Source organism: Littorina saxatilis, linkage group LG11 (genome assembly GCF_037325665.1).
Source record: "Littorina saxatilis isolate snail1 linkage group LG11, US_GU_Lsax_2.0, whole genome shotgun sequence".
NCBI classification, from domain to species: Eukaryota; Metazoa; Mollusca; class Gastropoda; order Littorinimorpha; family Littorinidae; genus Littorina; species Littorina saxatilis.
Genome location: NC_090255.1, coordinates 31225457 through 31247449, shown reverse-complemented (window position 1 = coordinate 31247449; position 21993 = coordinate 31225457). Strand labels below are relative to the sequence as shown.

The following is a 21993-nucleotide window of genomic DNA, read 5'->3' as shown; positions in this document are numbered from 1 at the left end:
ATCAGAAAATGATGAAAAATAAGATGAATGTAACTTTGGATCGTTTTGAAAAAAAAAATTTTAATTACAATTTTCCGATTTTTATTGACTAAAGTCATTAATTAATTTTTAAGCCTCCAAGCTGAAATGCAATACCAAAGTCCGGCCTTCGTCGAAGATTGCTTGGCCAAATTTTCAATCAATTTTATTGAAAAATGAGGGTGTGACAGTGCCGCCTCAATTTTTACAAAAAGCCGGATATGACGTCATCAAAGACATTTATCAAAAAAAAGACAAAAATGTCTGGGGTTATCATACCCAGGAACTCTCATGTAAAATTTCATAAAGATTGGTCCAGTAGTTTTCTCTGAATCGCTCTACACACACACACACACAGACACACACACACATACACCACGACCTGTGACGTCTCGATTCCCCCCTCTATGTTAAAACATTTAGTCAAAACTTGACTAAATGTAAAAACAGAAGGTTGTTAAGGAATGTGCTGTTTATTATGTTTAAGCTATAATATACTGTAACTGTAAGAAAAGTGTCAGTGTTAACTAACTGTAGCTTGTGCCAAATAATCTTGCATCAAAGAGGAATCATAGGCCTTTTTTATTTTGAAATTTTCAAAGCTTAGTAAGGCTTTTCTAATGTACTGGACATGCTTTCAAAGACTTAAAACAGATGGAGACTATAATCACTGCGAAACAGTTCTAAAACAGACCCATGGACATTCAGGGAAAGTTCCAAGCCTGGAATGTCGCAAACACACAGAATTTATAACACTATAATCTTCTCATTATCGTGTCTATAGCAGTGATTGTCCGGTGCAAATAGTTCATCGTTTGATCGTGATATTGACACACAGGAATGTGTCACCTTTTGTGCAAGCTAATCAATCAATGAGTCACAATGTTGACACATCTGGGGAGCTAATATAATCTGATCATGGCGTAACTACAGGTGTACCTATTATCAAATGGCTTGGTCAATAAGTTGAAAGCAGAGCGGTGGGGATTTGATTAAAAGATGCAGGCCTCTGTTTTGCCAAGCTGCTGTCAGAGCTTAGATTTGTGTTCTAGCTTTATGGATGTGTTGCTTGGTGTGGCTGGTGGTGGTCTTGAGGGGGGGGGGGGGGTTGTGGTATGTGTGTTAATCTGTCTGTCTGTGTCTGTGAGTGTAAGAGAGAGAGAGACAGGCAGGCAGGCAGGTAGGTAGGCAAAGAGAATTTAGGACATGTATCTATATATCCGGGGCGGAGATATAGCTCAGTTGGTAGCGCGCTGGATTTGTATTCAGTTGGCCGCTGTCAGCGTGAGTTCGATCCCAGGTTCGGCGGAAATTTATTTCAGAGTCAACTTTGTGTGCAGACTCTCTTCGGTGTCCGAACCCTCCCCCCGTGTACACTACATTGGGTGTGCATGTTAAAGATCCCACGATTGACAAAAGGGTCTTTCCTGGCAAAATTGCTTAGGCACAGTTAATAATTGTCTACCTATACCCGTGTGACTTGGAATAATAGGCCGTGAAAGGTAAATATGCGCCGAAATGGCTGCAATCTACTGGCCGTATAAAATTTCATCTCACACGGCATATCACTGCAGAGCGCCTAGAACTGTACCCACGGAATATGCGCGATATAAGCGTCATTGATTGATTGATTGATTGATTGATAGAAACAGGAACTGAGAGAGAAAGATAGGCAGGTAGACAGACATACAGGGAGGATTGCCTTGTTGTGCATATGTCTGTGTGTTTGTGTTTTTATGCATGTGTAAGTGTGGTAAATCAATTAAGCAGGATTGTATGTGATCTACAAGAATTGTATCAGATATACCGTTATCAATGTTTCAGATGTGAAAGGTCCCAAGAGATGGCTGACACTGCCTTTCAAAAACATGGACAAGGAGAATGTAGCTGACAGGCAGAAAGCTCTGGAACAGTTTCTCAAGGTGCTGTTCATTTCCCTCTTCAATGCTGTGTAGCTTTTAAGCAGCAGCTCTTCTTCTTTTTACATATAGTCAAGTTTTGACTACCGTATTTGACGGATTACAAGACTTATTATAAATTCACTTATTATAGTGTGTGTGTGTGTGTAGAGCGGTTTTATAAGGCGCACCCCCGACTTTAAAAAAAAAAAAATTGGGACGAGCCACGTATAGGCCGCGTCACTATATTAGCCGCCGCCGATAAAAATATAATTAGATCGTGTCAATCAATCAAAACAACCAGGCAAACGAAAGTACGGTATTTGGCGAAATCGGCTCCGAGAATAAACAAGTGAAACAAAGAAGAAAAGTGAAAAAGTTTGTTTTGATTGATTGACACGATCTGATTATAATTCATTTTAGGCAGAGTATTTTATTTTTATCCTTCAGTCTTATACTTTCGCTGAGCTGTCTTTACCCTGATCGTTTGAACATAGAATTATTTCTGTTTTGAAGATAGAACGCATGATAAGACACACATTTAATCAAGGAAGAATTTGTATTGATTGAACAAGGAAGCCTTTATGTGTATCGATCATTATCAGTGTGAGATATTTTTGTTGTGAAAATGAGTTGCCCAACCACTGCCACACTTTTAATGTGTCGTTCGCCACCTGCAGCCCCAGCTTTCCCTTTCACTGATGACATATATCACCAGTGCTGGACTGATTGTGTAACCTCTGCGAACGCCAAGAAGAAGAAGAAGACTGATGACATTGAATAAGATGAAAAGAAAGAAAAGAAGAGAGAGAAAAAAAGTTTTATCTTGGTTTCTTTCTTGGTTTCTCCGTCTCTGTCAGTTTGTTTGTCTGTCTGTCACTGTCTGTCTGTCTCTCTCTCTCCCTCTCTGTCTGTGTCTGTCTGTCTGTCTCTCTCTCTCTCTCTCTCTCTCTCTTTCTCTCTCTCTTTCTCTCTCCCTCTTTCCTTATCTTATGTATTAAAGATCAATCAATCTCTATTTCTCTCCCTATCCGTCTCTCCCTCTCTCTTTCCTTCTGTATTGAAGATCAATCTCTCTCTCTCCCCCCTATCTCCCCCCCCCCATCTCTCTCTCTCTCTCTCTTTCTCTCTCTCTTATGTCTCTCTCTCTTATCTCTCTCTCTCTCATCTCTCTCTGTCTCTCTTATCTCTCTCTCTCTCTCTTATCTCTTTCTCTCTCTCTCTCTCCCCCTCTCTCTCTCTCTCTCTCTCTCTCCCTCTCTCTTATCTCTCTCTCTCTCTCTCTCTCTCTCTCTCTCTCTCTCTCTCTCTCTCTCTCTCTCTCTCTCTCTCTCTCTCTCTCTCTCTTTCCTCTTACTTTTATGTTAAACATGAAAATGATGTTCCAGTCTCTGATACAAGTGGAGGCAGTGTGCAACGGACCAGAGATGAGAGAGTTTCTGGCCTACGAGGGAGACTCGCACATCGCCTTTGTGAAGAAAGCCACAGAGATCAACGTTCCACGCATTGACAAAGTATGATGTGTGTGTGTGTGTGTGAGTGTGTGTGTGTGTGTGTGTGTGTGTGTGTGTGTGTGTGTGTGTGTGTGTTTGTTTGTGTGTATGTTTTCTTTTGTGTGTGTGTTTTCTTTTGTGTGTGTGTGTGTGTGCGTGTGTGTGTGTGTGTGTGTGTGTGTGTGTGTGTGTGTGTGTGTGTGTGTGTGTGTGTGTGTGACTGTGTGCGTGTGTGCGCGCGATCAACGTTCCACGCATAGACAAGTATGATGTTGCATTGAAGGGAGTGGAGTTTGTTGTGTTGTTTTTTTAGCATGGTGTATGTGTGTGTGTGCGTGTATGCATGTGTGCATGTGTGTGTGCATGGGTGAGTATGTGCATTGATGAATATGTGCATTGGTGAGTATGTGCCTGTGTGTATCTAAGTGTTGATACATGCATGCATGTGTGTGAGTGTATGTGCACACCTATGCAAATATGCGAGCAGGAGACATTTGATTCAAAACATTGGGGTTATCTATGTGGGTTTTTTTAAACTAAAAGAACAACAAAAGTAATTATGAAACAAAGCATTGATAAAAGCAAGGAAAATTGTGACAGCGTATTGAAATGCTGATTACACCCGACATGATAACGATGACTGGACAGGAACATTTTTAATCCTCTAACATGTATATAATCAAGAATATGTTCTGGTGCATAGCAATGTTACCACTACAGTAATGATCAACTCATTGATAATATATCTTGACAAACAGAAACTTGTGGAAAGAGTTTTGTGCTGATAAGACGGAGGAATGTATTTGAGATTTATCGCTAGCAAATTTGCTGAAATGGCTGTGAAGATTTAAGCAATTTTCAAAACTTTGGGCAGCTCACTTTCTGTTACAGTGTCAGTGAAAAAGTTTGTCAGCTTTTAGTTTTCATCAATTTGAAATAATTAGTGTCAGTGATTTGCTGAATGCCAACACTACTAATCGGCATATATTTGTAAGATGTTTAGCAAGTGCACGCAATCAGATGTGAGAAATGTAACACATGGTTTTATAAGTGATAGGGTGGAACCCCCTTATAAGACCCCCCCATTTAAGACTCCCTCCCTTTTAAGACCCTGTTTTCTCAGACTTTCTATTCATAGACCGGCACGGTTGGCCTAGTGGTAAGGCGTCCGCCCCGTGATCGGGAGGTCGTGGGTTCGAACCCCGGCCGGGTCATACCTAAGACTTTAAAATTGGCAATCTAGTGGCTGCTCCGCCTGGCGTCTGGCAATATGGGGTTAGTGCTAGGACTGGTTGGTCCGGTGTCAGAATAATGTGACTGGGTGAGACATGAAGCCTGTGCTGCGACTTCTGTCTTGTGTGTGGCGCACGTTATATGTCAAAGCAGCACCGCCCTGATATGGCCCTTTGTGGTCGGCTGGGCGTTAAGCAAACAAACAAACAAATTCATAAGCTCTGTCAATTTACCCCCATTTTAAGACTCCCTCCTTTTTAAGACCTGATTTTCTCAGATTTGTGGAGGTCTTAAAAGGGGGGTTCCACTGTACTCTAGTTTGCCTGTGTTTATCTGGAGCACTGCACAGGGACTAATTAAATACTCTGTTTGATTGTGGCTGATGTAAATTATCAGGTCCAGCAGGAAGGAGCTAAATCAGCATTCATGATATCCACTACAGTGGAACCCGGCCCCTTTTCAGACCCCCAAAAATCTGAAAAAATCAAGGTCTTATAAAGGAGGGAGTCTTAAAATGGGGGGTAATTTTACAGAGGTTATGAATGTAAAATAGGGCGGGGATGTAGCTCAGTCGGTAGCGCGCTGGATTTGTATCCAGTTGGCCGCTGTCAGCGTGAGTTCGTCCCCACGTTCGGCGAGAGATTTATTTCTCAGAGTCAACTTTCTGTGCAGACTCTCCTCGGTGTCCGAACACCCCCGTGTGTACACGCAAGCACAAGACCAAGTGCGCAACGAAAAAGATCCTGTAATCCATGTCAGAGTTCGGTGGGTTATAGAAACACGAAAATACCCAGCATGCTTCCTTCGAAAGCGGCGTATGGCTGCCTAAATGGCGGGGTAAAAAACGGTCATACACGTAAAATTCCACTCGTGCAAAAAACACGAATGTACGTGGGAGTTTCAGCCCACGAACGCAGAAGAAGAAGAAGAAGAAGAAAAAGAAAAATGTAAATTAAGTCAGAAAAAAAGGTCTTAATAGGAGTGAGTGTTGAAGGCACAGTGCAGCTCACAGCCTTCGTTTTGTTGTTGCAGCTGAGTGCATTTACAGCTCAAAAATCCTCCTATGGTAGTAAAACAAACCCAAAACTACCCAACGACGACATCTGTGAAGCTCGACAGTTTCTTGTTCACGCGAGTGCATAAATTAACCTAGTTATTACGTGGTGTTTGGTCGGAGTTCGATTCAACTGAGTGATTCCGGCCTCCATTTTGTTGAGTCACTTGAGAAAAAGTGACTCTATGTAATCGGTCAGTGTTAGTCTGTCCGGCCGGCCGGCCGGCCGGCCGGCCGTCCGTAGACACCACCTTAACGTTGGACTTTTCTCGGAAACTATCAAAGCGATCCGGCTCATATTTTGTTTAGTCGTGACCTCCCATGACCTCTACACTTTAACGATGGTTTCGTTGACCTTTGACCTTTTTCAAGGTCACAGGTCAGCGTCAAAGGAAAAATTAGACATTTTATATCTTTGACAAAGTTCATCGGATGTGATTGAAACTTTGTAGGATTATTCTTTACATCAAAGTATTTACATCTGTAGCCTTTTACGAACGTTATCAGAAAAACAAGGGAGATAACTAGCCTTTTCTGTTCGGCAACACACAACTTAACGTTGGGCTTTTCTCGGAAACTATAAAAGTGACCGGGCTCAAATTTTATGTGAACGTGACTCCCAGTGACCTCTATACACTTTGACGTCTGCTTTGGTGACCTTTGACCTTTTTCAAGGTCACAGGTATGTCTTGAAGGAAAAAAATTGAAATATCATATCTCTGAAACTATTCATCGGATTTGATTCAAACTTTATAGGATTATTCTTTACATCAAATTATTTACATCTGTATTGTGTTGTGAATAGCAATTTCTTCCTGTCCATCTGATGCCTCATATAATATTCAGAACTGCGAAAGTGACTCGATCGAGCGTTTGCTCTTCTTGTTTTACACAAACTCATGATGACGTCTGACATAGTATTGACATGTCTTTTTGTGCATGATGTGGTGATCTACCTGATCTAAATTTAGATCCAAAAATAGGTCAAGACCAGCCGGGTCCGAGTACGAAATTAATTCGTAAAAAAATCGCAGTTCTTGACTCTTTGGGTGCAAGTCAATGAAACTTGGTAGTTCTTCTAACGGATAGCTGCCTGAGGTATGACTAAAAGCCAGGGGCTCTGTGCACCTGGATTTGACAAGTTCAGTACCTTTAAACTGGGGGTCTTAAAAGGGGGTTCCACTGTATTTTAACCAGTCTTACAAGTACAAGTCCTGGGTTTCACAGAAACTGGTCATTCTGTTATGTGTAATAATAATAATTAGGGTGTTTATATGGCGGAAATCCTAATATTTTTCTTAAAGCGCTTTACAATTAATGTTCTATGATAAATCTTCATTAAAGCAACAATACACATTTAAAGAATCTTCAAATAAATAAAAGCATTATGCGACAGTGGATTTGCCCTAAAAACTATCAGGCTTTACCAACAGATGTTTCTTTTCACAGATGCTGGCTCGCACAGTGTCGGGTGTGTTTGACAAATTGAAGAGCCTTCCCAATCTCCCTGGAGAGGTCATCTCCGGCATCCGAGGTCGTGACGCTGTGACGGAGAGAAAGAACAGCATGGAGTCGGAGACAGACGTGGACAGTGTCACGATCATCACTCACTTTGCCCCAGACAATGTTGGTTTGATTTACTGATCTGTTCTGTTCTGGATAAAAGACTGTTTAAAGCTTGTATGCCTGTTGCACCCCTTAACACTTTCTACCCCACCTATGTTGATCAAGTTTTTTTTAGCCAAGACCAGCTGTGCTGCAGCAGGTCACAGAATTGTAGTAACTGTGTAGTAACTGTATCAACACGCTGGAATGCAGGCGTTAGATGGACGTTACAGGAAGCGACTGAAGCTAACAGTCGGAGCGGATATATCCGTACCTGGTCAGATAGAGCCATATGAGTGAGTACGGATATAAATTATCCGTACCTGGGAGACAATGTCGAGTTAAGAAACATTTATTAGGAAAGCTCTTACACATAGAAGAGGTTTTCTGATGATTTTGTATCAACTAACAATTTTCAAAACTTGTTCAGATGTTATAAGGCTGTTTAAAACTTGTATGCCTGCGGCACCCCTTCAGAAACGTTTTTATCAGGAAAGCTGTTACACATGGGAGAGGTTTTCTGATGATTTTGTATCCACTAACAATTTTCAAAACTTGTTGAGATGTTATTAGTGAGCTGTATATATTCGAACTTGTTGAAACATAAACAACTATTCACTAAGCTCTCAGCACAAGATTGTTTAAAATGTCACAAGAAGTTGTACAAGTGATGTGTACCAAAATGAAGGATGTGAATATGACTATGAGCATGAAACTAAACATAAAATACGTACATATGCTATTCAATTTTTACATCATTCGAACCCTCAAACCAAAGTTCATAACTTTTAACACTTTCTACCCCACCTATGTTGACAATTTTTTTTTAGCCGAAACCAGCTGTGTTGCAGCAGGTCACTCAGAATTGAAGTAACTGTGTAGAAACTGTGTATAAACACGCTGGAATGCAGGCGTTAGATCGACGTTACAGGAAGCGATTGAAGTGACTGTGTGTACGGATATATCCGTACCAGGTCAGATAGAGCCATATGAGTGGGTACGGATATATCTGTACCTGGGAGACAATGAGTTAATCAAATTAAAACTCTGAATTGCCAGAAAAGTCTTGAGGGCAAGTACAGTCAAACTTGACCCTTTGACAAGAATGAGGCTTCACATCACTAACTTTACTCCTCTCTCTGCAGTCCCTAGAGAACACGCTCCGTGACGTCTCGGAGAAGTACACCCGCGACATTCAAACCCAAGGTCATCCTGACCTTATCCCCTCCTCCCCGACCTCCCAACTTCTCAAGGACATGCGTTCCAACCTGGCGCAGCAAATCTTGCTGCACGTGCCAAGGGTAGATGGGGATGGCGCAGAATATCCTGATGATACGGAGGAAGCAGGTAAGGGATTAGTTTTGAGCTGTTAAATAATGATAATAATACAGTGTAACGCGTACCAACAAAAAATCTGTGAAAATTAGGTCCTAAAAAAGGAAAGAATCTGAACATGAAGGTCAATTTCCACAAGTTATTAACAGAAAATCGGACAAATTAAGGTCTTAAAGGTCCTTGTCTACATTGTTATACCGAAATCGCCATTTGACCATTAAAATGCAGAGTCTATTATCTACAAATATCAACAATACACCCCCTTTCGATCAGGAAAGACGAAGCCAGTGTAGCCGTTTAAAAATTCATTGTAGTATTCCAGCGTAGTACTCATAGTAGGATATCCTTATTTGGAAAATGCCAAGCGCAAAACTCCTCTCAAATCCTGTGCATTTCGTGCGTTTAAAAAAAAGCGTGGACAGCGCTCCAGTGTCAAACTGTTGCTGCACTTGTTTGGGCGTGGCTATAAGCATAGTGACATGAATTTGATTGGTCAGTATTTTTAGGCAAAGCACATGTTCTCAGCAAGCAGAAAACTAAATATTGGAAGCGTGAGTCACGCTACCCAAAAATAAAATCTTTTTTTACATATATTTTTTTTCTATAACTTTTTTCCCCATGGTTCATTCATCATTTGACATAATTTTGTATCGAAATCTAACCATAAGATTATTGAAAAATAGCAAAAATGTAGACGACCACCTTTAAAAAGGGGGAAGTCTTAAATTAGGTAGGCTTCAAAGGGGGGAGGGGGGGGGGGGGGGGGATGCCACAGTATTGCATCCAATTTCAGTAATGTCATGTGGGTCTTTTTTTGTGTGTTTTTCTAATTGTTTTATTGATAGCGCTTTGATCTAAAGATTTCTTTCTAGTTGTTCTTTGTGTGATGTTAGTCTTATTCTCCACCCACACATTTCTGCGTTTGATCGTAGCCATCATTGGTGTCTTGCATACTATGTGTCACCTTAACTGTTTGGCAGGTGGAGAGTTTGGTGTGGGACAACCAGGACCCGGTCAGCTGTTGCTATGCGACGCTTTGATAGACTTGGTGGTGCAGCTTCTGATTGGTCAGCACCACTGGCTGTGTCATCAGCGGGTCATCACTGCTCTCAGGAACGTCCTGGGTAGAACTCTTGACAGGTCAGTGCTAGTGTCAACAGATATTTTACTGGTCTGAAAAGGATAGCCCAGTGGTACCTGTGATGTAAAGCCCGTATCGTGAGATAACACCTCCCGACAAAGGACACTTTCTGTTATCCCTTTGTCTTTTATCTTGGGACGGGTGCAATGGCATAATAGTTAAGACATCAGCCTTCCATGTGGAAGGTTTGGGGTTTGGATCTAAGCCGCGTCTGCTGGTTATGGATGGAGATTTTTCCGATCTCCAAGGTCAACTTATGTTTAGACCTGGTAGTGCCTTTCAGCCCCGTTCGTTTGTTAAAGCAGGCACAATTCCAAGTATGCACAATAAAGATCCTGTAATGCATGTCAGAGTTTGGTGGGTTATAGAAACACGAAAATACCAAGTTTTCATCCCCTGAAATCAGCGTATGGCTGTCTAAATCACGGGGGGGGGGTTTGTTTTCATGGATGCTCCATTATTGTGTTAGCATTATATTTGATCAAATGTGCAGGTGGCTAAGGGAGGCTGTGTCCGGCCTAACAACAGAGGAGCGATGTCTGTACTACATACGTCTGCTGCGGGAGACAGTGTGGCCCGGCGGGAAGTTCTTCTCCTCACAGTCAGAGGAAAAGTCGCCAGAAGAAAAGGCTGCTACCAGAGCGGTTGCTAAGCGATTGCTGGTGGAGTTTTTTCCTGGTAAGGCTTAGTCTATTGCATGTGGATGGGTGGTGGTGTTGCTCGATTGTCGGTTTTCTTTGTTGATTAAGTCAGTGTTGTTGTTGGTGTTGTTGTTGTTGCTGTTATTTGGTCTGTCAGTCTGTCTGTCTGTACGTATGTACAAGTTTAAGGGCCTGTGTCTGTCTCTCTGTTTTCTTCTCCGTTGATGTAATTTTGGAAGCATAGGATTTTCATTTGAACAATGATTTCTGGATTAAAACATCTTTATGTTTAAAGACTTGATACTTATGTAAGGAACCAATTCAGTGGAACAATCTTTTTCAGGCTACCAAGAATATGAGAAAACTTGATCTGAAGAGGGAGGGAGTCTTAAAAATGGAGACACATTTATAGATATTACAAACAAAACATCTGAAAAGCTCAGACTGTTAGCTTCAGTTGCTTCCTGTAACGTCCATCTAATGCCTGCATTCCAGCGTGTTGATACACAGTAGCTACACAGTTACTACACAGTTACTACAATTCTGAGTGACCTGCTGCAGCACAGCTCCAGGTCTCTGCTAAAAAAAAACCTTGGTCAACATAGGTGGGGTAGAAAGTGTTAAGCGGGGGTAGGGGCGGGGATGTAGCTCAGTCGGTAGCGCGCTGGATTTGTATCCAGTTGGCTGCTGTCAGCGTGAGTTCGTCCCCACGTTCGGCGAGAGATTTATTTCTCAGAGTCAACTTTGTGTGCAGACTCTCCTCGGTGTCCAAACACCCCCGTGTGTACACGCAAGCACAAGACCAAGTGCGCACGAAAAAGATCCTGTAATCCATGTCAGAGTTCGGTGGGTTATAGAAACACGAAAATACCCAGCATGCTTCCTCCGAAAACGGCGTATGGCTGCCTAAATGGCGGGGTAAAAAAACGGTCATACACGTAAAAGTACGTGGGAGTTTCAGCCCACGAACGCAGAAGAAGAAGAAGGGCCTTAAATGGGAGTGGGGATGGGGTGGGGGGTCCTAATCGGAAGTATGGGTGGGATTAGGAGGGGATCTTAAATGGTGGAGTTGGGGATGGGGCATTCAGCTGCATCCAGAGGAGAAAATGGTTGAAAAAAAGAAAGACACTTTGTTGAATCTTTTTAAAAATGTTGAGAGTGTGACTGATGTTTTAGCAGGACTCCCTTTTTTTTAGCACAGAGTACTGTGGAGTTAACTCCCCTTTTAAGACCTTGACAAATCTGAGAAAATGGAGGAAGTCTTAAAATGGGGGTCATTTGACAGAGGTAATGACCAGAAAGTCTGAGAAAACAGGGTCTTAAAAAGGAGGGAGTCTTAAAATGGGGGTCATTTGACAGAGGTCATGACCAGAAAGTCTGAGAAAACAGGGTCTTAAAAAGGAGGGAGTCTTAAAATGGGGGTCATTTGACAGAGGTCATGACCAGAAAGTCTGAGAAAACAGGGTCTTAAAAAGAAGGGAGTCTTAAATGGGGGATCTTGAAAGGGGGGTTCCACTGTATTTGATTTTGGAATCGAAAATCTGAGTGCAGGCTGTATTGTTTTCAGGTGTTGTATCGTCAGTTGTTGGAGCTGACAGTATGGAGTATGCTGTGGAGCAAGTGTTGGAGTCTATGCAGTATGACAAGCTGAACAAGTGAGTTGTTGTGTGTGTGTGTGTGTGTGTGTGTGTGTGTGTGTGTGTGTGTGTGTGTGTGTGTGTGTGTGTGTGTGTGAGAGAGAGTTTATGTGTGTGTGTGTGTGTGTGTGTGTGTGTGTGTGTGAGAGAGTTTATGTGTGTGTGTGTGTGTGTGTGTGTGTGAGAGAGTTTATGTGTGTGTGTGTGTGTGTGTGTGTGTGTGTGTGAGAGAGAGAGTTTATGTGTGTGTGTGTGTGTGTGTGTGTGTGTGTGTGTGTGTGTGTGTGTGTGCGAGAGAGAGTTTATGTGTGTGTGTGTGTCTCTCTGTCTGTGTTAGTTCTTTGCATGTGTCTGTATGATATGTGTGCGTATGTCTGTGTGTGTCTCTGTGTGCGTGTGTGCACATTAGCATAACATGTGGGTCAGTGCAAATTTAATGCATGGGTGTGTGAGAGTCCAAGATTTGAACATACTTATAAGTTAATGCAATTGCGTCGCTTTGTAAATTATGGTTAAGTCTAAGCGCTGCAAACAGAACTGTTCTATGATCAGTTGAAGAAGTTTAGATCTGTACAAAATCTTAAATCATTCACACTCTTTGGGCTTCAGTGCATTGTTTTTTCACGATTTTCTCTCATTTTGTTCCAGACATTTTCTCTACACAGCCGTAGACATGCTACTGGAAAATCTGTTTCCCGAGATTGCCGACCCACAGTTTCAGAGTCGTCTCATCCTCTGACATGTCAGTCACCCAATCACCCACACGTGTGCATGCGACCATGCTGAAAGTTGATGTGCAGGCAGTCTGATTTGAGTTTTAACAGGCAGAATATGACTCTCTGGTCTGAACGAAGGAATATGAATCAGATTCTCCTGTGGTGTTGGTATGGTGTTCAAAATATTGCAGACAGAGGTTTTACATGCAATATTCATTTCAAAGTGGCGTATGGCAAGGTAAAAACAGCTATAATGTAAAAACGGTTATACACGTAAATACCCACTTGTGCAAGAAACAAGAGAGAACGAGGGAGTTTCAGCCGATGAATAAAGAAGAAGAAGAATATGCAATATTCCCCCCTCTGCTTCTTTACCTCTGTAAACTTGTAGAGCTAGTTATTTTTCGATAATGACCCAGCAACCAAACAAATAACGAGCCAGCAACAGCCTGAATCCTCGATAGTGCAATGGGTTGAGAAGCTGTTCTGTTTCGGTACTACTTTTGCGACTGAAAAGTTCCGAACGCTCTATACGTACGAAGTATACATCTCTGGAGCAAACAATACAAACATACCGCATTTAAATTAACAACTACAGGCCTGAACACATGAATCTCCATATAAAATCCATGAGTTCGGTTGTTTTCTGAATCTAGATCTGCAGTGCACAAATCGTTCATCACAAGCAAATTCCCAAGGCAAGTAACTCATACTCTGGCGACAAGAGTAGTTCCCCTTCTTTTAACGCAGTTTCTTCGACAACACTGACTGCAATCCGACGGTCAGTTTTCAACAATATTTCATTTTATAAACAGATCACACGCAACCAAATGCACACATCTCATCAATTTAAACAACATAAAGCGGTTTCATACACTATTTTCCTCAGAAAACTGAACTTCATACAGTAATTAACGTTGGAACACGGGTGCAAAAGTTCGTCTGCTAGTCCCATTTGACGAAAGAACATTTACTAAGCGATACTAAAACATAAACAGAACACACAATATCTGCCTTTACCGCCACAGCAGAATAACAGCATATCTGTGTACTTGATTTTAGTCCAAAACAGGGAAACTGAAAAGAAGTGTTAACAGAATGGAATGATTTGCACGGAACTATACAACCGCGCATTAATCGATCGCCTGCGCAGGTTGACTGGTTGAGTGATTCGGATTCGATCAAACTTTCGCACAAAAACTCCTGTTTTTTTGGAATAACTGAAGAAAGGAGGAATAAAGAGGTTACACACCTCGTCTCAGTGATTATTAAAAATAATGGTCTCAGTTCGCGGTCATGAAAAAGCTCGCTGAAGCTCGCATTTTTCATGATCCGCTAACTTCGACCATTATTTTTAATAATCACTGAGACTCGGCATGTAACCTCTACATATTCACCCAGTCGCCAAAAGAAACGAACTTCTTAGTGACTTAGACTTTTTCAAAAGTGTCGGGAGATACAACTGTGAAGCTGACAAAGTGACTGTGTGATGTGCTCGAAAGCCACAGTTTGAGATTGAGACCACCATGACTGTGTGATGTGCTCGAAAGCCACAGTTTGAGATTGAGACCACCATGACTGTCATCATGTTGAGACACAATGCTTAGAGTGGAGTCAGTGAAATGACCCTTTGATCAGATCAATGCTTAGAGTGGAGTCAGTGAAATGACCCTTTGATCAGATCAGAGTTGGAAAGGGACAACATATTGTACTGCTTTGTTTTAAGCCCATTCTTAATCGAGCCCGAAGTCAACTTCAGGAAGACATCGCAAAGTCGTTTTACCGAAAACTTAGTGCTTAAGCTTTTTTTCGGCCAGCTTTGCAAAGTATAGTCGACTTTGCCCAGTAAAGAACAGGCTTTAGATTCAATGACTTAATCCACTTTCCAAAGTTACGTTATCTGAAAATACACAGGGGAATGACCCAATGACTGTCACTTTGTTAACAGAAGGCTGTCTTCGTGGCTGCATGGCCCCGTCATTGAAAACAATTGCATTTACACTTGATCTGTCCTGAGTGTGATGACAGATTCACTGTCTCTGTAACGAGTTGCCAGCGAGAGCTAATTAAGCATGGGTACGGCCAAAACAACAACTTGCTTCTTTTTGCCGCCGAGTTGGATAAGCTCAGAAATACTGAACAAAGTTATACATATGATAAATTGTCATATGATGCAGTGTTTTGAGAATTGTCAGTCTTCAGGTGGCGCTGAACTGTTCCAAGTTCAGAGATCTACAGTTCTCAAGCCAATTCCTGCTGTGATGTTATGTGAGGTCACATTTCTCAAGTTATTTTTCGACATGTATTTCCTACCTTTAAAGCTGGCACGGTTGGCCTAGTGGTAAGGCGTCCGCCCCGTGATCAGGAGGTCGTGGGTTCGAACCCCGGCCGGGTCATACCTAAGACTTTAAAATTGGCAATCTAGTGGCTGCTCCGCCTGGCGTCTGGCATTATGGGGTTAGTGCTAGGACTGGTTGGTCCAGTGTCAGAATAATGTGACTGGGTGAGACATGAAGCCTGTGCTGCGACTTCTGTCTTGTGTGTGGCGCACGTTATATGTCAAAGCAGCACCGCCCTGATATGGCCCTTCGTGGTCGGCTGGGCGTTAAGCAAACAAACAAACAAACCTACCTTTAAACACCTATATGCCCAAACACTGCATCTACTGTGCAATTATTTCATGGAATATTTGCTGCAATAGCAGTTCTAGTCTCCCCTTCTTCCAGTGTGACATTGGGAGTGAAATCATGTTTTCCCACCTTTACAGGTTTTTTAGGACATTATTTTGAACCAGGTTTTTGGTTCTTCTGGTATGTGCATTTACATGTAGTTGTTAAAAGTACATGATGTCCATCTATGAACGGAAATTAGTATTAACCTGACTGATGATATGTTCATGCAGCATGTGAGTGTTCAAGTGTGTGTGTGTGTGTGAGTGTGTGTGTGCACTGTGTGCGCAGTGTGTGTGTGTGTGCGCAGTGTGTGTGTGTGTTTGCCAGTTCATTTTTGTTCCAAATTCACATCTCATTCATTAATAGACCGGTCAGTCAAACTGGCCAGAGATTTTACAAACCCTAAGCTAGCAACCACCTCTCTTGAACAGCGATGCTAAGAAAGACAATTTTAAAGGACTGACAAATAATCTATTGAATAATTATGACCTGAGAGTGATGAAATATAGTAGAAGAGTCTAAAACTGAATGATTACCACCCAGTTTTGCAAGAAAACTACGTTTCAGCAAATGACTTTTACATCATTTCGTGAGACTGATGTGTTGTTTGTTAGTGGATCATTTTTTGTTGTTGTTGGTAAGACTGATTTGTTGTTTGTGGGTTCATTTTTCCATTTCTAGGGTAATACGAATGCGGACACATTCTGTTGGATTTGAGTGCATTGCTTTTGAAGCATGGGGACAAAAGCAATATTTTCCAGTTCATTTTTTTTCTTGTAACAGATATTTACATATGTATAAGTAAATAGTGTTGTATTTCCTTTGATCACACACGCATGTAAAAGACCATTCCCTTGCTTACAGTCCCCATTGATGAATTGAACTACAGAGACTCTTGGCTGGTTCAAAAAGAAACTCTCCTAATGAATTCTTGATGGCTTTAGCTAATATTATGCCTCTCTGGAGCCGTTGCATAGCATTCCACTGAGTTTTCAATCTTAGACTTGAGAAAACTAACGAACTGTTCATGTGATATAGCTAATATCAGCTAGTGTGTTTGCTCATATTTGTTATTGGGTCCAAGACGGTCTGAGTAATGATCAGTCCATCAACTTTGCGGATGGTTGTTGTGCTAAGATGAATAAAAAAACCAGGAAAGGTAGTTTGTTCGAAGGTTTGTTATTGACAAAACAATACATTCACAAATATTTCGACCCAACGGTCTTTTAAGTGAACAGACAAACAAATATTCACACAAAACTGATCTTGATAGAATCAGAATTCAACAGAATTTATAAAATATAATAAAGTGAATGTATTGTTTTGTCAATAACAAACGTTCCAACAACCTACCTTTCTTGGTTTTTTTAATCTGATTTTTGGAACGTTGGCAGTCTCTTTGTTTTTGGATGTGCTAAGATGGTTTACAATGTCTTTATTTGAAAATATTTTATTAATAAAGTGACTTGCTTGCATTTTGTGAGTGGGGGTGCTCGCTTTTTAGTCATTGAAAACTTGTCTGCTTTTCTTTTGCAGGAAGGTATAATTTGTTCGCATTTTTTTTAGTGAGGATGCTATTAAATTACTGAAAACTTTCCTACGATTGTCATTGCCCAAGCGAGTAACGGTGTTCTCCATAGAGATTATTTTCATCACAATAAAGTACATGTTATTCATTTCCAAGTTTTGACATTGTAACAAGTCCACAAAAAACTAATACAGAATTACATCAAAGCATAACAGTCATTAAATTACATATCTGATCCCAATTCACATTTAGCAATTTACTTCAGTTTAGTGCTAGGACGCTGAAAACTACGCTCACCCTGGTAAGGGGGTGAAGTAACCCTAAAAATAGAACGGCCTTGACGGTCACATGACAACGTCAGGTCAAGGCTACCTCCCAGCATGCTAAGATACAGACGTGTGACCAGGGTAGGTACTGCCAAGAAGCAGTGGGCTAAAGAATAGCCCGAGCGTAAACCAAAACACGTCCTCAACCAACGTCGCTGAAGAGAAGAATGACTACAAACATGGCGGCGAGAGCACGCATGCGCATATCATGCTGGGAGGTAGCCTTGACCTGACGTTGTCATGTTACCGTCAAGGCCGTTCTATTTTTAGGGTTACTTCCCCACCTTACCAGGGTGAGCGTAGTTTTCAGCGTCCTAGCACTAAACTGAAGTAAATTGCTATATGTGAATTGGGTAAGTATATTAATCAAATGAAAATTTATTATTAAAATTTTCGATTCATTGAAAACAAGAACACTTTAGAGGCACTGTTAACTGTGGAAACTGTTAAATTGTGTTTTGAATATTTCAATATTTTTAATATTTTTCTTCTCTCTCGTTATTTGAGCGCTCAGACTTTTGATTTTGTCAGCCTGTTGAATGTGTTGTCATTTTGAATACAAAAACAACAAGAAAGGTCAAGTTAATGGCACATTTTATTACTGACTAATCAAAACATTTACAAGAACTTTGACCTATCGGCAAGTAGACAAGCAAGTCTGCACAACAGACACACAGTGATAAAGTGAAATTCTGTGACATATCTCTGAATGAATCTCTCCTTCAAAATGGATCAAGTAGACTTCTTAATGTCATTTTGACTTTCTCATTTTCTTCTAAATTAGTCTGTTGCAATATAAGGAGCCACTCTGTAGTGTATTTTGTACATAATGGATGCTGGCACATTTACATGAATGTTTCACCAGAAAAACGAAAGGAGGCTCAACAAGATTTGGTCAGGTTTCGACATCATAAGTATGACATCATCCCTCCACTTGGAATTATACCAAACATTAACACTCTGACTGCTTGCTATGGTCAGTTGGGATTTTTGTTATGATTGAATTTCTTGTACATCATTGTAAAGAGTGTGAATGACGTTTTAGTTTAGATGTCAAGCGCTTAGAGCAAGCCTTTTTAACGAAAGTTTTTGATTTAGCGCTATATAAATGTTCTTATTATTATTATATTATGATTGAATTTCTGAAAAAATTTAGAATTCTAATTTTTTTTTAAAATGAATTCATAACAAATTTAACTCTGCATTGAAAGCATTGCTGGTATATATAAATATATATATATGCATGTGCCCAAATGGAAAGGTGTTCCTAAACCATGGTAGGACCTAGTCAGATATCTACAGTGATTTACATTGTCTTCCCAAGAAGGAAGATATCTTAAAATAATGAGTTTGTAATTGACTGCTTCGACAGCCAAACAGCTAAGATGTTTTTGACTATTATGCAACATCATGGTTAATTTAACAAGATGGGTTTTTAGATATAATAATGTGTTCAATTCAGTTCATTCCGGCGTTTCTAAATGTTTGGTTGTGCCATACAGATACGACTGCGAGCGTTAGGGTGTTAGATCGCATATTACATACATGCTCTTGGATTTATTGCCATTGTAATATGATTTCTCTGGGCATTAGTCTTTTTTATTGTGCAATGTATATTTCATTGTTGTTTGTTTCACTCACGAAATGCTATTCTGTGAAAGAGAATGCAGACATTGACAATTTGTTGTTAAAAAATGTGATTGTTAATTGATACTTAAATTGGTCTATTTTTATTCCTTGTTTGTTCGTTTTGAAATTGTGGATGGGTTTGTGTGGTGAAATGTGCTTATTTTGTCTGAATAAATATGAAAAACGTATGTTAAGAATGGGAATGCTATTTTTCTCTCAGTCTCTCTCTCCCTTTTAAACACAAACACACACACACACACACATACACACACACACACATACACACACACACACACACACACACACACACACACATTTATACTGTTGTATTGTTAACAGCAAAATATTATTTTGTCAGTCTTTCTGTGATTGTTCATATTATGATGTCAATATTTTCAACATTTCTTTCACATTTGGTTGCTGATGATTATACAAGTACTGTGCAATTTTGACAGAAAAGAGATTAATTTGACCAGTGGACTATATTTTGACAAGTGAAGAAAATATACACATTTCTAATATAAACAAGTATATTTCATAAGGATTATACTTCTTGAAATGCATACAGTATCTTCTTACATCAGGAATGTGTTTGACATTTCTTGACAAATACATCTTTAAAATGTCATGCATGTATGTAACTGCAAGAAGAATGTCACTCTTGAAATACAAGTACCTGTCCTTTAACACTCTAGTTTTAGCCTGCTTATAATAAAGTTATGTGAAGCATGGAGAAGATAATTTTAAAAACCTCCATATAGATGTCTTTTGTTGGAGTGTCAGAGGGAGAGACAGACCTGTTTACCCTTACGATTTTGGCGTAATTTATTACGATTTTCTGCAAAAAATACGCCATTCCGCTATCCGTGTCAAGACTACGATTTTCATAAATAAAAAAAATGTAAAAAAAAATTTTTAAAAAAATTTGTTTTATTTTTTAATTAATTCACATGTTTGGCATTGTTTTTTTAAATGGCAAAATGGGGTGAAAAAGCACAGCACTGAACAGAGATCATGTCTGTCTGATGAGACGCTGGAGAGCCTTATTCTAGGGGTGAAGTCTCGCCCTCACTCATTCGGCAAGCGCAAGTACAGTAGAGAAGCGCTTGACACACTGAAAAAGGCCTACTACGAGCAAAAGAAAAAGAATCAGTGATGCATGTGCTTTTGATGTGATCTTCTTTGAAATTATGATGACTACAAAAACTGACTGATGTGTTTTGTTTGTGAATGATGGATATATGTGCATGATTGCGTTTCGCAGACACAGTTGTCATGTGCGTTGTAATTGGCGACAAATGCTGGATGATTACTATTTTTGTGCCAGGATTATTATTTTTGGGGCTGAGCATTACTCCAAAACACTTATGAGGGTAAACAGGTCTGGAGAGAGGGTGATAATGATGGGGGGTGGGGGGTGTTAGAGAGAGAGAGACAGACAGATCGATATCGGAGAGGCCCAGGTGGAATCAGTTGAACGTACCAAATACCAACAACCTAAAAATCACCACCTCAAGCAAAAAAGAAGCCCCCTTCATGCTCTGGTGGTTTTCAACAATTCAGTTCAACAAAATCTTTAACAACAGCAACAACAACATCAGTGGTTCAGTGATAATGATATTATATATTCATGCCATTTATGCATTTCTAACGTTCAAATTTGGCAGCAGCCAACATGCATCTTATAAAAAAAACAAAAAACCCAATTCAAGTTAGATTTCTTTTTGAAAATTAAAACTATGTAATTAAGGAGAGAGCTATAAAACCACAAAACCGTTACTTCCAGCAATAACTTTACATTAATCACAAGCCCAACACAATTATCACGGTAAAAATAATACAAATTTTGTTGTTCCTATAGTAAGTACATGTACTTGCTTTGTAAAAAAACCAACCAAACACAACATGTAATGAGGTTTTTCTTGGTACACCATAATTATCGTTCAATCTAAAAGTGATCCTCGTCAAATTGATGATAAAAATATCTGAATACAAAATATAATGCTGAGTATTACAATCATATTAGATAAATAAATAAACAGATAGCTTCATCCAATACATATAATGCTGCACAATTATAACACCAAACATCTCCTAATATGCCTTTCTTTCTTTATTTGGTGTTTAACGTCGTTTTCAACCACGAAGGTTATATCGCGACGGGGAAAGGGGAGGAGATGGGATAGAGCCACTTGTTAATTGTTTCTTGTTCACAAAAGCACTAATCAAAAAATTGCTCCAGGGGCTTGCAACGTAGTACAATATATTACCTTACTGGGAGAATGCAAGTTTCCAGTACAAAGGACTTAACATTTCTTACATACTGCTTGACTAAAATCTTTACAAAAATTGACTATATTCTATACAAGAAACACTTAACAAGGGTAAAAGGAGAAACAGAATCCGTTAGTCGCCTCTTACGACATGCTGGGGAGCATCGGGTAAATTCTTCCCCCTAACCCGCGGGGGTTGTTCTTCTGCTTCTGCGCTACATTACTTGTGGTGTGTAACCCAAATCGTGCAGTTTGGGTCTAGCTCATACACCGATTAACAGTTCCGCAGCCATTTTGGATTTGGCGTATGCGCAGATCTGTTTTGCGAGCATTTTTTCGAGAGTTTTTGTTCTTCTTCCTTTTCCGGTTGATTTGAACGCATAGATTCAGTCTGAAGAAAGTAAAATTTTGTAGTCTTCCAGCCCTGAAGTTGCTTTTGAGTGTCCGAAGAAAGAGTGTAAATAAAGGTTCTTAGGATTACATCGGGCACACAAACACGCGATTTTTCTTTTTATATTTAGTCAAGTTTTGACTAAATATTTTAACATCGAGGGGGAATCGAAACGAGGGTCGTGGTGTATGTGTGTGCGTGCGTGCGTGCGTGTAGAGCGATTCAGACCAAACTACTGGACCGATCTTTATGAAATTTGACATGAGAGTTCCTGGGTATGATATCCCCGTACGTTTTTTTCATTTTTTTTATAAATGTCTTTGATGACGTCATATCTGGCTTTTCGTGAAAGTTGAGGCGGCACTGTCACGCCCTCATTTTTCAACCAAATTGGTTGAAATTT

The 21993-nt window shown here is 40.3% G+C and overlaps 1 protein-coding gene across 1 annotated transcript in view; it reads left to right on the top strand.

Annotated features, from left to right (window-relative positions):
• The window catches only part of LOC138980623 (uncharacterized), a 32434-nt gene extending 19308 nt beyond the window's left edge, over positions 1 to 13126 (top strand). The window contains exons 4-11 of the mRNA XM_070353546.1: positions 1843 to 1940; positions 3305 to 3430; positions 7146 to 7322; positions 8447 to 8648; positions 9617 to 9776; positions 10271 to 10455; positions 11986 to 12073; positions 12704 to 13126. Coding sequence (XP_070209647.1) covers positions 1843 to 1940; positions 3305 to 3430; positions 7146 to 7322; positions 8447 to 8648; positions 9617 to 9776; positions 10271 to 10455; positions 11986 to 12073; positions 12704 to 12794 — 1127 coding nt within the window. The 3' untranslated portion in view covers positions 12795 to 13126. The remainder of the gene's footprint in view (positions 1 to 1842; positions 1941 to 3304; positions 3431 to 7145; positions 7323 to 8446; positions 8649 to 9616; positions 9777 to 10270; positions 10456 to 11985; positions 12074 to 12703) is intronic.
• Positions 13127 to 21993: the final 8867 nt, after the last annotated feature.